General features: G+C 41.8%; 1 protein-coding gene across 1 annotated transcript in view; it reads right to left on the bottom strand.

The window, feature by feature from the left end:
• Nucleotides 1–4,904: 4,904 nt before the first annotated feature.
• Nucleotides 4,905–14,804, bottom strand: part of Top1 (DNA topoisomerase I) — an 89,784-nt gene continuing 79,884 nt past the window's right edge. Inside the window, exons 18-21 of the mRNA XM_069989753.1 lie at nt 12,272–12,399; nt 8,594–8,688; nt 7,677–7,826; nt 4,905–6,203 (exon numbers count right to left, since the gene is read on the bottom strand). Coding sequence (XP_069845854.1) covers nt 6,101–6,203; nt 7,677–7,826; nt 8,594–8,688; nt 12,272–12,399 — 476 coding nt within the window. The 3' untranslated portion in view covers nt 4,905–6,100. The remainder of the gene's footprint in view (nt 6,204–7,676; nt 7,827–8,593; nt 8,689–12,271; nt 12,400–14,804) is intronic.

Here is a 14,804-nt window from a genome sequence, read left to right as displayed (position 1 = left end):
TTGCCTCCTCACTTGTGGTAATCAGTTCCTCTAGAGCCTTATGTTTTCTCACCCCAGGTAAAATCACATCTGGCCCAGCCACTCCCATGGGCTCTGCTCTCTCACAGACCTTTGCTACCTCCCTGTTGATTGGCCCCAGAGATGCTCTCTCCACCTTGGGAGAGTATACTATGATTGCATCACTAAGGTCCAGGCAGCACTGAAGAACGAGAAGGGGAAACTTCTTCCTTTTTCTCAGCAAACATCCTGATGCTGCCTCTAGTGCTCTAACGTACAGCAAGGCTGAATCAGATCACAGGAGTAAGGATAAAAGTGCCAATATCCCATGCAGATTTGGTAACGGGCCCTAGGAACAGAGAATGACCTTACCTCTTCTCACCAGTGGCTTTAAGAACAAAGTGAGAGATATACAACTGAAGATTCATCCTCTCAAGATATGACATGAATATTGGTTTTCACAAGATGTTTTGTTGGAAGACTTTTCTAACTGAAAAACTAGAATTTTTGGAGATGCACGATGAAAATGTTCCTGGGCTCTTTTGCTCAAGGCTAGTGGCTCTACCACTTTGAGCCCCAGCTCCACTTCTGGTTTTTGAGTGGTTAATTAGAGATAAGAGTCTTATAAGGACTTCACTGGTTGGGCTGGCTTCAAACTGTGATTCTCAGATCTCAGCCTCCTGATTAGGATTACAGGTGTGAGCTACTGGCACCCAGTGAGACCCACTTTTTGAATCAGCCAATGTACTATCACCCTCATCCAATTTACTTGGTCACCAAAGGTGAGTTTGTTCTAAAATTTCATATTAGTGGAATCTTAAGAGTATGTACTCAGGCTGTGAATGTGGCTTAGGGGTAGAGTGCTTGCCTAGCACACATCAAGCCCTGGGTTCAATTCCTTAGTAACACATCAGCAGAAAAGGCTAAAAGCGGCGCTGTGGCTCAAGTGGTAGAGTGCTAGCCTTGAGCATAGAGGCGCTCAAGGACAGTGTCTAGGTGAGGAGGAGGAGGAGGAGAAGGGGAGGGAGGAGGGGGGAAGGGGGGAGGAGGGGGGGAGGAGGGGAAGAGGAAGAGGAGGAGGAAGAGGAACTCATGCCTACATTCAGCATCAGTGGGGTTTTGAGAGTCATCCATTTTTGCAGAGAGGCAATGTGATATCACTGGGAATTTCAATCTATCCTAATTACCTGCTAGTGTAATGTTAAAACAGGCCCCCCCCATTTCTTCCCTAAGTATCAGTGATCTTCAGAATAATGTCATTTTATTCATTTTATGGAAAACCTGAAAAAGTGTAAGCAAAACAGTAGAGTGAGATGCTTCTGTCATTCAGCTTCAACAATTCTTGTTGCTGTTATGATGGTTGAGTTAGAACGCAGGGCCTCGTTAGGCAAGGGTCTGCCACAGAGTTTTCATACTCCAGCCCTAGCTTCAGCAGTTATGAACCCACTAAATCTCTCCCATGTTATTTTGCCATAAATCTCAACTCATCACTATTCTTTTTCTGGGAGATTTAAAAAAAATATTGTCATTTTCACATACACACGTACAGCTTAATTTCCAACACTAAAAAAAAAAATCAACTGTGTTGCTATTTAGTGATCTTTAGTCTTGTTTACGTGGAATACTTGGGATTGTGAGAAATAATTGCTAAGTCTGTGTTAAATTTCTTTGCTTCTTTGTTTACTGATTTTTGTCAGGGGACTACTTATAAGCATCCAAAACTAGCTTGACTGAGGTCATTTCAGGATAATGTTTTCTCCAAAAGGGGCCTTTTGGTTCAAAACAAGTTAAGAGTATCTGATTATATGAGGGAATTTGTAAGGACTGAAATGTAATGTAATAAGTCATTTCTCTCAGAAGAAAACGTTGAAACAATTTTTTTTTTCCTTTCCTGCAGGGGTAAGAGCCTGTAATTCAGTGAATGTATTATTTAGGAAGTGATTTTAAAGTTGGAAATTTACTGTATGTGGGAACAGCAGAAAGAGTACAGGATGAGGCTGTGTTGTCTTGCATGTCCAGGTTGGAGACAGACAGATGTGGAACCTTTCACTGAGAGTGGAAACCAGGTCTGACAGGCTTGGAGTCTGTCTGATTTTGAGCTCCCTTCAGGAGCTGCCTGTGGGCCTGCCCCTGAACAGGTGTGGTTGGCATGTGTACAAAGCTCAGGGGAAGGCCTGGGCTGAGAGGAGATACCCTTGTGGGTATGACTGGACTAAGGCACTTAAGTGAGATGAAAACCCTGGTACCTAAGACCTGATGGAGCCTGACAAGGAGTGGAACCAGGGGAAGATGATACTGTGGGAACCAGAGGTGCTTTTAGAAGGGAATGGCTACAGTGTAGGATAGGTCAAGTTTATGGAGACTTCTCAGAGGACGATAGGTGTGTGAAGACAGATGAACAGGACATAAGGGATCTTTACTGAGGATAAGAATATTAACCTGATGGGCAGTAATAGGATGCACCAGCCAGTAGGTATTAAAAACCACTGCATCCTTGGAATGCTTGCTTTATGACATTCGAAACTGAATGTAATTACAAAAAGAAAAGATCCTCAACAAAAAAAATACAATGATCAACAGTGCCATGAAGAGCTCGTACAATAGGCAGGATGAAGAGTCATGTACTGGTTTGGCAACTGTGGTCAGAGTACAGGGGGGATGAGGCAGATGCAGTGGGTGGGAAAAGACTGAGTGGTGTGCATGACTCATGGCAGGTGCCTGTTTGTGAAATGAAGGAGAGAGATGGTGTCTGGGAAGGACTGGGGCTGGGATGAATTCAGGGCTTGGATGCTGTTCCTAAGCATTTTTTTGCTCAAGGCTGGCTCTCTACTCCTTGAGCCACAGTTCCACTTAGGGGTTTTTTGGTGGTTAACTGGAGCTAACAGTCTCATGGCAGTTTTTGCCCAGGCTTTAAACCTAGATCCTTAGATTCTCCTGAGTAGGATTAAAGGCATGTCCCACCAATGCTTGGCTCTTTTTTTTTGGGGGGGGGGGGGGGAGGGTCCGGTTGTGGGGCTTGAACTCTGGGCCTGGGCACTGTCCCTCAGCTCTTCAGCTCAAGGCTAGTGCTCTACCACTTGAGCCACAGCGCCACTTCTGGCTTTTTTCTTTTTGCTTATGTGGTGTGGAGGAATCGAACCCAGGGCCTCAGGCATGCAAGGCAAGTCTACCACTGAGCCACCTTCCCAGCCCTGCTTGGCTCTTTTTTTTTATTTTTTTATTTTTTTCATTTATTTATTTTTGTTGGTTGTGGGGCCTGAACTCTGGGCCTGGGCACTGTCCCTCAGCAATTCAACTCAAGGCTAGAGCTCTACCACTTGAGCCACAGCACCCACTTCCTCTTTTTTTTTTTTTTTTTTTAATAGGAAGAGGCCTGAGATAAATCTCACAACTTCAGTAGTAGTGATGGACAGATTTGGTCAGATGTGGAGGTAAGATGTTTGGCTTGGTCAGCACAGAGAAATTATCCCTCTTCCCACATCTAGACTCTGGCATCACAAAAAGGCCTGACTTTAAGGAATATCTAAGATATGACTGGAATTAAGACCTATTGTGTGGTTATGCAAGGCAGTAGTCTACCTTTGGGTTCAAGTGTCTCTCAAGGTCCTTATTTTGTCCCCAGTCATCAATTCAGCTTATTGCACTGGCCTTGCTCTCCTTGGTCTGCCTGCTGGCACTGACTGTCCTCCACAGTTGTCTTGACCAGTCATCTGGTTACCCTGTGCCTGCTGTTGATTTCAGGGAGGTCCTTGCTAGAGGCAGGAATTAATTCCTGTACAGGGAGGGTCTTTTGCCTTTTGTACTTGATTTCTAGTTGTGGTCAAGTTTGTCTCCTACTCAAGTCCCAAATCCAAAAGCCACATTCTTATCACATGGCCACCAGGTGTAGGTTCAGGCATATACATAATCCATGCTTTTGGTCTGGCTAACAATTCAGACATACCTAGCTCAATCTCTTGTTCCAAAGCAATGATGGTCACACAATCTTCATTCCCTGGGGTGTGTGCTATGGAACTTAAGACTACCAATGAGATGGCTTTGTTACCTAAAAATACCTGCTGAAGCCAACAAGCTAGCGGGCTCAGTGCTCTTTGACCTTCTTGCTCTCGAGTATACTTTTGGAGTTATAGACTTATGGGTTATAGACCAGTGGGTACAGGGAGAAGTCTTCATTCCACATGGAGGTGGCTTCTGAGATCTGACACTCTAATTTATTTAGTAATCTTCTTTCTTTCCATCCCTATTGGCAGCTTAGCCACACAAGTAAATCTAAAAATAAAGAACCTTCTGCCAGGCACTCGTGGCTCACGCCTGTAATCCTAGCTACCCAAGAGACTGAGATCTGAGGATTGTGGTTCGAGTGCCGCCAGGAAAGTCCCGGAGACTCTTATCTCAAATACTCAGAAAAAGCTGGAAGTGGTGCAGTGGTTCAAGTGGCAAAGCACTAGCCTTGTGAAAATGAAACTCAGGGACAGCACCCTGCCCAGAGTTCAAGTCCTAGGAGTGGCATGCGCACATGCACGCACACACACACACAATAACCAGACACACAAAAAAGAAGCAACCTTTTGCTTCTGGCCAGTATACATGGAAAACTCCAAGTATCTGCCTCCCAAATACACTTGATACTGCCTGTTCATAAACACTACCCAGACTTGGCTTTAGATAGAACTCTTATGGGTTTCTGCACAGTCCCTTTCTGAGGTTTTCTTTACCTAGCATAATCTTCACATCTTTACCCTGTATCAATAGCAGTAGGACAGATGTACCCCTTCCAGACTAGGCCCAGTCCCATCTTTTCCATACTCCTGCTCACCTGAGTTGGTTGGACTACATCCACACTAAATGCCAGCCCAGAGCTCTAAATCTGGCCTAGAGCCCTCAGTAACAAAGACTCAGACGCTAAATTTTCGTTAAGTTGTAGGAATTTATTTTAAATAACCTACAGTTGATTAAAAGGGAATTCATGATAAAAATAGAAGATACTTGAGGAAAGATGTGGGAAATGGACTCTGCACACACACTAAACTAACAATGTCTCTAAAACTAATGATTATAGCAAAAAATGTCTTCACATTAAAATTCTGCTTTTTATGGTTTTTTTTCTCCATTTTTTACACAATTACAAAAGAAAAAAAAATAAAAGCCCTAAAATCTTGATTATTCTTCCTTTTTAGAGGGGACCAAATACTCATTTTCCTCTAAATTTACTGACCTGTGGAACTTTTTATACAATAAAATTTCTCAAGTGAATGTCTTGTTTTTAAAAAGAAAAAGATGGATATCATAAAGGGTACAGAGAATGCTCAGAACAAAGGATGATGGGAAAATGGTTTCAGTCACTGATTATTTCATTATCTTTAGACTCACTCGCCCTTCATCCCTCCCCAACCCCAATCTACACGATCTTTAAGATCAAGAAAAAGGCTTAAATATTTTAAAATAATTAAAAAGAAATAAAAATTCACATTTAAAAAGGAACACTCAAGTCAGGAAATATTTTCCCATCATGCTTTTCTGTGAACAGGTGTCTGAACCAAAACACTGCCATGTCACAACTGCTTCAAGTTTAATGAAAACTGATTCCCATGACAATAGAGTGACAACTCTTAACAGGTGCGCTGGGTTTTTGTTCTACTTAATTTTAAATTCCTGAAATGGGGGAGTGGGGAGGGAGTTTAGGAATTCGTTTCTATTAAAATATAGAAGTTATTGCAAAACCCTAACTGTAAAAACGCACCAATATAATCGGACTTCGCATACAGTAGCTAAGAGAATCCCAATGTTTCAGTGAAACTGAATTTGCCTGACAGAATGCTGACAAATTCCCATCCACTTACCCTCTTGAAAATAAAAACAAAATTCAAAACAAATCATACAGCTAGAATTTTGATATCTGAAATATTTTTAAATAAGTTGTCCATAGGACAACTGGCTCAGCTCTCCCTTATAATATCTCCAGGTTTATCTTTTCACAAAGATGTTGGTTTGTTAAGACTTGCTGCCTCTCTTCCTCAGGTGGAGGGCAAGTGAGGCTCACAGTTTATCCATCTTCCCCAAACCATACTGTTCTTTTTCACAGAACCCTGACCCTTGAGACTGGCTAAAATTCATAGTCCTCATCAGCCATGTCGATGGCCCAGGCGAACTTCTCCCGCTGGGTTTTGTTGTAAATTTTCTCAATTGGGACACCCCACTTCTTGCACCTGCAAACAAAGGAGACAGAAAGGAAATTAGTGTGACTCAGAAAGCAATAGAGTGCTATCACAGACCACACCCTCTTCCAACCAACCAATGAGTGCAGGGAAAACTCTTCATTCCATATGGGAGGCAGCTTCTGGAATCTGATGTTCTAATTTACGCAGTAATCTTCATTCTTGTCATCCTGATCAGTGGCCTAGCACACAAGCAAACACAGCAGCAAGCAACCTTCTACTTCTGACAAGAACTTGTGGAAAACTTTTCAAAAACCTGTCTTCCAAATACATTTGATTATGTCTTGCTCAATGAACACTATCAGTACTAAACTTTGGGTATGGCACTGGGGAGTTTCTATATACTCCCTTATTTCCCAGACCAAGAATGGACTCCCTTTTTCACATGTGACTGGTAAGGGTATGAATGAATAATGCATTAAGCATATTCTAAGGGCTTAAGATATTTCATTTAGTCTTGCCATTGATCTCTAAAGTAGGTGCTACTATAGATTGTACGAATGAAGGTACAGATGAAATGAAGGAATTTAAAAGTAATGATGTCCTTGAATAGCGAGTTAGGAGTGGAGCTTAAGAAGTTAACTTAAGAAGTTTGCCTCCATAACCCATACTTCCTTTTTGTTTTTATTTTTTTGTCGGTGTGGGCCTGAACTCTGGGCCTGGGTGCTGTCCCTCAGCTCTTCAGCTCAAGGTTAGCGCTCTACCACCTGAGCCACAGCGTCACTTCCAGCTTTTTCTGCTTATGTGGTGCTGAGGAATCGAACCGAGGGCTTCATGCATGCAAGGCAAGCACTCTACCACTGAGCCACCTTCCCAAGCCCCCATAACCCATATTTAAAACCACTGTGTCTCTCCAAGGATTAATTCAACCTCTAGCACCACCCGAGTAGAAGGTACCTGTGGCCCATATAGGAGATGATACTATTGGGGAAGATATTACCACATATGCCTAGAATTGAACAACTCAAGCTAATTAAATACCTTCCAAAACAATAAGCCATCAAACTATTTTGTATGATATTCTACAACTATATAATAGTGAGATGATATATCTGAGTATGTGCACATATCAAAATTGATGTCCCTTTGTTAATCATACTTCTTTGTGTAAATTGCTCATATTTATATTCTCTTTTCTCTTTCATTCTACTTCTTTGACTCACAAAAACTTCACTGAAAAGTTCAGTCACAGTGCAGATGAACAGACTCTTGTTTTTCCTCAGTAAGGGCTAGCTAGCTACGAGTTTCCATTCCTGTCCTAACTGCACCTTTAACCTAAACTGAGGTTACAAAACGGACTCCTTAGGGCCATCTAGGATGTTCCACTGTACTTGGAGATAGGGCTCAGCAATAGGGCTCTGTTTACTGCAGAAGCCAGAGGTTTCCTAGGATGAGAAGCAAGCAGCTTGGTGCTAAATAAGCCCCTCTACTTTCTCCAGAGCTCTAGAAAGGGTAAGTGCTTACCAAGCCACTGAGATCCTAGGGTCCAGATAATTGAGTTTGGAGGTTCCCAAGGCAATTTGTTTATTCTCCTCCCGATCTGTGGCCTGAACTTCCAGCTTCATCAACTGCTCCTCCAGTCTCTGTACAGCCTTCTTCTTTGATTCTACTACCCTGGAATAATGGCAGTTATCAAGAATCAAGTTTGGCTGGGCATGGTGGCTTAAATCTGTGATCCTAACTATTAGGGAGAAAGAGATTGGAAAATCATGGTTCAAGTCTGGCCCAGGCACAAAACATTCATGAGACTGCACTTTGTCATCCTCAGTGATACAGGGAAAAACAAGTAGGAGAATCACAAGGGCATATAGACAGACCCTATTTTGAAAATAACCCATAGAAAAGGGGCTGCCAGAGTGGCTTAAGTAATAGGACCTTGAGTTCAATCCCTAATAATGGAAAAACAAAAACACTGAGCACTGATGTGGCTCATACTTGTAATTCTAGCTGTTTAGGAGGCTGAAACCGAGGATCATGGTTCAAAGCCAGCCAGGACATAAAAGTCCGTGAGATTCAAATAGCAAAAAATTGCTCAAGTAGTAGAGCACCAGCCTTGAACAAAAAGCCAAAGGAGAGTACAAGGCTCTGACTTCAAGTCCTTGCATTAGCACAAAAACAAAACAAACTCAAACCTGCCCCCTAGAGTACAGGCAGGCAAACCTTGTCATTTAAAAGCATTCCAGAAGACAGCAGTAAGACAGAAAACATAACACTCAGGAGGCTCAGGCAAGATAATTAGTTTGAAGCTAGTCTGAGCCACACAGTGGGACCTTATCTTCAAGGAAAAATAAAGCACCTTAGAATGGCTGGGATGCCAGGGCCTCTAAGTGATCTAACTTTTCTCCCAACCACCTCTATTTGGAACAATGCCAGATACATACTTCTTGGTCTTTGCATCCTTCATGACTTTGGCATCAGCCTTAGCACTTTTCAGGTCCCTCCGAGCATCTGCTAGCTGGTCTTTCTTGGCATCAATCTAGGTGGGCAAGAACAGAGTAAAGTTAAGAGCAAAATGAGCCAAGGACAAAAAAGAAGGGCTCCATTCAAGGAGAAACCTAGGAGTTGTCTCCACTAGGTTATTTCTGTCAGTGGTTTTCTAGGTAAGAACACTTAAGGTATTAAAAAATTATGAGAGAAGAGAAGAGGCAAATAGTGATTGATGAATTGCTATTTGCTCAGTTATATTCTTCAGTGGCCCTTCAAAAAATCAAAATCAAAATCAAAATAGTCTATAAGGACAGTAACCTGGAAATCTGGGTGCTAGTTTTCCAGAGTATTTGATTCTGCACACCTGAAAGGAGCTGTTCATCAAGTGGATCCTATGCCAGGTTTTGTTTTGTTTTTTTAACTGTTTTTTTTTTGTCTTTTCTTTTTTTTGGTACTGGGGATCGAACCCAGGACGTTGCACTTGCTAGGCAAGCACTTTGCCACTGAGCTCCGTCCCAGCCCAATGCCAGGTTTTATACTAAGTTACAAGAACATTATAGGAGAAACTCTTAAGGATGAATGAGCCCTTCTCATTCCTTATTTTCTGCCAGCGGTTTGAGAAAGAGTTGCCAACTTAAAGAAGAGAAAGGAAAAAAAGATACACTGAAGAGAATGTCCAGGAAACTAAAAAACAGAGAACAATGAAAATTAAAAGATTAAAGAGAGAAGACTGAGGTGAGGACATTCAGTATCTCTCAAAAGCAGAGGTGTAAAAAACATTTTTAGATGGGGAGTGTTTTTCCCAAAGGAAACCTTACAGAATTCATCTATATAACAGAAGAGAGCCAGGAGCTGGTGACTCACACCTGTAAACCTAGCTACTCAGGAGGCTGAGACCTGAGGATCGCCATTCTAAGTCAGCCTGGGCAGGAAAGTCTGTGAGCCTCTTACTTCCAATTAGCCACCAGAAAACTAGAAGTGGTGCTGAGGCTCAAGTGGTAAGAGTGCTCGCCCTGAACTGAAGAGCTCAGGGACAGTGCCCAGGCCGAGTTCAAGCTCCATGACCAACGAGAGAGGGGGGGGAGGGAGAAAGAGAGGAGAGGGGGAGAGAGAGAGACCGCCTCCTTCCATGCTTATTGGAACTCCTTAAAGCCCCCCCTGGAAAATAAATTCCTCTTAAGAGTTTGCTTAGAGATACCAGCAGGTAATACCTTGGGGCTAGAGTATAAGTCAGTGAGCTTGTACTGACAGGGCAGGAGAACAGCCTCCCTGTGGTCACCCCGCTGACCTATAGTCAAGAGGGCATCCTAGAGTAAATACATGCTTGCCTCATACACATTGGCCTGCTGTTCATGGAGCTTTTTTTTTTTTCATTAGATACACACAGACACACACACAGCCCAAGAAGAGAAACAGAGACTACCATTGTGTTAAGTATGTTTTCCTATGAGTGGCTTACTTCCAACATCTATGTTGAAATCCAAAGCAAAGTTAAAGGAACTGATTCTATACACAAAAGCATCACAAACACCATGAGGCAGATTCTTCTTAGGCTAGAAATGCAGCAAACCTCAATCTTTTAACCATTTCTATGAATGCTAAATTGGCAGGGTATGTCTAATTCACTCAAGCATCAAAGACTCCATTGATTCACTTGGCAAATGGGTGTGTGTTTGCTTTGTGGGTACATAGTAGAAGGTTCCTGGGCTTGGAGGACTCGTCTGGCAGGCAGCCTGAGCTGCCCAAACAGTGGTTCCAGAGTGAGAACAACAAATGACCTCCACATGCTCTAGGGAGGATCTCTTGAATTGGATAAACAGCACCTGAACATGTGTGCTTTGAATTCTGGTGTGGAATGATAACAAGAGGAAAGTAAACAATACCTGATGACTGCCCTTTAACATAGTGGCAGCAAAGGGCAACTGTTAGAATGAGTGGTTTGTAGGATGGCTAATGCTGTGGTCAGGGATTCAAGAGGTCTGTAGAGGTATGGCCACTCCTTGTTCATACAGCCATCCCTTCTTCAGAAAAGCCAGAAGGCATCTATAGCATAAACTATGGTGTGTGCGTGTGCCTTTGATCTCCTGGGTATTTATCTTAACATTTCTGCAGAAGGAAAATATTCTAAGCCTAAAATCATCTACTTATATAGTAAAAACTCCTCATCCCAGTAAAGAATTCTATAAACAGGAAAAAAATTACATCTATACTTTAATTAATCGTAATTGTCATTTAGTATTTCTTCTTCAATTATAAATGAGGGAAACACACCATAGAACGCTAAGCACCTCTGACTATCACCAATATGATACTGTCATACATTATAGTTGCAGAGTTCTTAGGGTATCATTTATGTCCATTATTACCTCAAAATTTGCAGTAATTATTAGAATCACCACAGACTTAGGAGGGAAATGCTCAATGCCAGGCAGAATGAAGAGAGAAGAAAGTTACATGAAAGTAGAAACAGACTTGTTTGAACATCAGTCTCTCCCCACAGGGTACACACAGCCAGTATCAACAGATGTTTGATGAACTATATAAAAACATGATTCATGTGCAATGCATAAAAATAAAAACACTGCTAGGAATATGGAGGACTTAAATATCACTGTTTCACCATCTTTTTATTTTGAACCAACTTAATTTAGAAAAGTAACCCACCCCTCCCTTGTCTCTGCAGCACTGAGGATGGAACCCACAGGGCCTTGTGCAAACTGTACAAGGTAGGCTCTATGACTGAGAAATGTTGTATTTGGGACACTGGTAACATGATTTAAAAAAATTACTACATATTTTTGTAGTACTGGGGATGTAATCCAGGGCCTTACACATACCAGGCAAATTCTCTTTCACTGAGCTATATCCCAGCCCAGACAATGTATTTTTCTCATGTAAAATAAGGGGAAAAATTAGTAGTTAAAAAGTGCATCAAAAGCCGGAAGCCGGTGGCTCACACCTGTAATCCTAGCTACTCAGGAGGCTGAGATCTGAGGATCACAATTCAAAGCCAGCCCAGGCAGCAAAGTCCGTGAAACTCTTATCTCCAATAAACCAACAGAAAAACGGAAGTGGCACTATAGTTCAAGTAGTAGAGCACTAGCCTTGAGCTGAAGAGCTGAGGGACAGACAGCACTGAGGCCCAGAGTTCAAGCCCCACAACCGACAAAAAAAAAAAATGTCTATCAAGGGCTGGGAATGTGGCTTAGTGGTAGAATGCTTGCCTAGCATGCATGAAGCCCTACATTCGATTTCTCCATACCATATTAAACAGAAAAAGCCATGGCTCAAGAGCTGGGGTGCTAGCTTAAGTAAAAAGCAGCTCAGGGGCAATGCCCAGGCCCTAAGTTCAAGCCCCAAGACTGGCAAAAAAAAAAAAAAAAAAAAAAAAAAAAAAGCATCAAAATGAGCATTGTAAAACAGAACTTGTGTTCTCAGCACAAAGACTTCCAGAACGACCTATACCCTGATATTCAACACTAGTATCATTATGACCCTTTATTTATCTTTAACATGGACCTTTCTCATATTGTTTTCCCATCCCAGAAGCCAGATTATAAAAGCCTCTCATGTTCAGCTGATCATCCCAGAGCCCACAAGATTTGCTACCCCACCATTCAAACATGAGATACCTTAGACTGCAAGTTCATCATAGACTTCTCAAAAGTTTTTGGTGGTGCCCTTTGATGGTTACAAAGAATTGCAACAGCTCGATTGGCACGGTTATAAGAAAGAATCTTTGCTGGGATGTTCTCATCCGCTGTAAAGAAAACATGATAGTAAAAGGGTCAGTTTGTATACTAAGAGTGTGTACATGACTATCTTCCTCAGGAATTTATCTACAAAATACTATTGGCTTTTATCTTACTCAAATTTCTTCCAAAGCATGAGTCAATGGTCATAAAAAAAGGACAGCAAGAAGTTTCCATGTAAGCCAGATGAATTTCTATCACAAGAACAATTCTGGACCTCTGTAATATATTTCTTTGAGACCTGGTCTACTGTATAGCCCAGATTGGCCCCCAACAATTCTGCCTCAGCTATTCAAGTAACTAGGAATGTTAAGAGTCCCATTGCACTTGTCTTGTCTATTTATTTATTTATTTATTTATTTATTTATTTATTTATTTATTTATTTATTTATTTATTTATTTATTTTGGGTCCGGTCGTGGGGCCTGAACTCTGGGCCTGGGTGCTGTCCCTCAGCTCTTCAGCTCAAGGCTAGCGCTCTACCACTTGAGCCACAGCGCCACTTCCGGCTTTTTTCTTTTTTGCTTATGTGGTGCTGAGGAATCGAACCCAGGGCCTCATGCATGCAAGGCAAGCGCTCTACCACTGAGCCACCTTCCCAGCCCCCTCTTTATTTATTTTTTTAAATATATTTTTATTGTGAAAATACTGGACAGAGGGGTTACAATTACATGGGTAAGATAATGAACACATTTCTTATCAAGCATTGTAGCCTCCTGCTTTGTTTCCCCTTCCCATCCCTTCGTATCCTCCCCCACGCCCGTCCCCCCCACCAAAGTTGTAAAGTTCGTTTTTCGACATAACGACTTATACATCTCATTGTTGCAATGGGTCCTCCTGTATCCCTGTTTTAACAATTTGTTTTTTTCCCTTCCCCTCCACATATACCAACATCATATATAGTGAAAGCAGGGGTTATACCATGGGGGAGGGACATACAAGGCAACAAAGACATAATCTTATAAATATGTTAGAAACAATCACATGAAAGATCTCCCTTTCTTTCTTTCTTTCTTTTTTTTTTTGGTCAGTCGTGGGGCTTGAGCTCTAGGCCTGGGAGCTGTTCCTGAACAATTCAGCTCAAGGCTCTGATTTTCCACTTGAGCCATAGCTTGGCTTGTCTTTTTAACAGTACAATGAAATATGCAACTTCTTTTACTCCAGGAGTTTGGTCATTTACTTAACCACCTAATGTAGCCTATAAAGGAAATGTAGAATAGGGGCTGAGCCTGATAGTGCATATATACAATCTCAGGTAATGGAGGGTGAAGGATCATGAGTTCAAGACCAGCCTGTGCAAAATTAGTGAGATCCTAGTCTCAAAAACAAAATACAAACAAAAAGGATTGGAGCCATGGATCAAGTGGTAGACCGTTTTGATGCTCTGATTCTATCCCCATTACTTCAGAGCAGGAACATGTATGTAACTGGGGAAGTTGATAGAGAGTAAAATGAGAGGACCTTAAAATTTTACATTTTAAAGACAGAAGACAGTATATGTTATTATTATTATTTTTTCTTTTGTCAGTCGTGGGGCTTGAATTCTGGGCCTTGAGCGCTGTCCCTCAGCATTTTAGCTCAAGGCTAGCACGCTACCACTTGAACTACAGTGCCACTTCTGGTTTTCTGGTGGTTTACTAGAGATTAAGAGTTTCACCGAATTTCCTGCCTGGGCTGGCTTTGAACCACGATCCTCAGATCTCAGCCTCCTAAGTAGCTAGGATTACAGGGTGCCCAGCTACTTTATTATTTTTTGTCAGTTGCGGGCTTGAACTCAGCCTGGGCACTATCTTGAACTTTTTTGCCCGCAGTTAGTGCTCTACCACTTTGAACCATAGCTCTACTTCCAATTTTTGGGTGAATTGGAGATAAAAGAGTCTCAGATACTTTCTTGCCCAGGCTGGCTTTGAACTGCAATCCTAAGATCTCAGCTTCCTCAATAGCTAGAATTAGAGGTAGGAGCCATCAGTGCCTTTATGTTTTAGAAAGAAAAATTATGTCATCCAAAACAAATTTTTACTTGTGCTATGTAGCATTCCTTACATTCCTACCCTACAATTCTGAACCTCAACATGGATCTTATATTTTCTGTATAGTCTAAAGACCATTAGACAAATTTCCAAAAGAACTTAGAAATTCAGTGGTGACTGAACCCAAGAGTTCATGGCAAGGAGCCTGAGGATATTTAAAAAACACTGCTTATTCTTATGGAAAGATGGGGAGATGAACAGAATCCTTAGGAAAGATTTTTGTGGTAACCATGACAACTTTATTCTCCAATGTAACAGGGCATTATAGCACTGTCTTCACCCTGTGAGCTTTCAAAGCAGATGGAAAGCTCCTGTTCACATTCCTTGAATTTAATCTGTAAGTCAGAATGGGGAAGGAAAAGCCACAATTCAATGGTTCCATTC

Source organism: Dipodomys merriami, unplaced genomic scaffold (assembly GCF_024711535.1).
Source record: "Dipodomys merriami isolate MVZ:Mamm:240054 unplaced genomic scaffold, mDipMer1.0.p SCAF_39, whole genome shotgun sequence".
In the NCBI taxonomy this organism is placed as follows: Eukaryota; Metazoa; Chordata; class Mammalia; order Rodentia; family Heteromyidae; genus Dipodomys; species Dipodomys merriami.
This window is presented reverse-complemented; position numbering and strand designations above follow the sequence as displayed.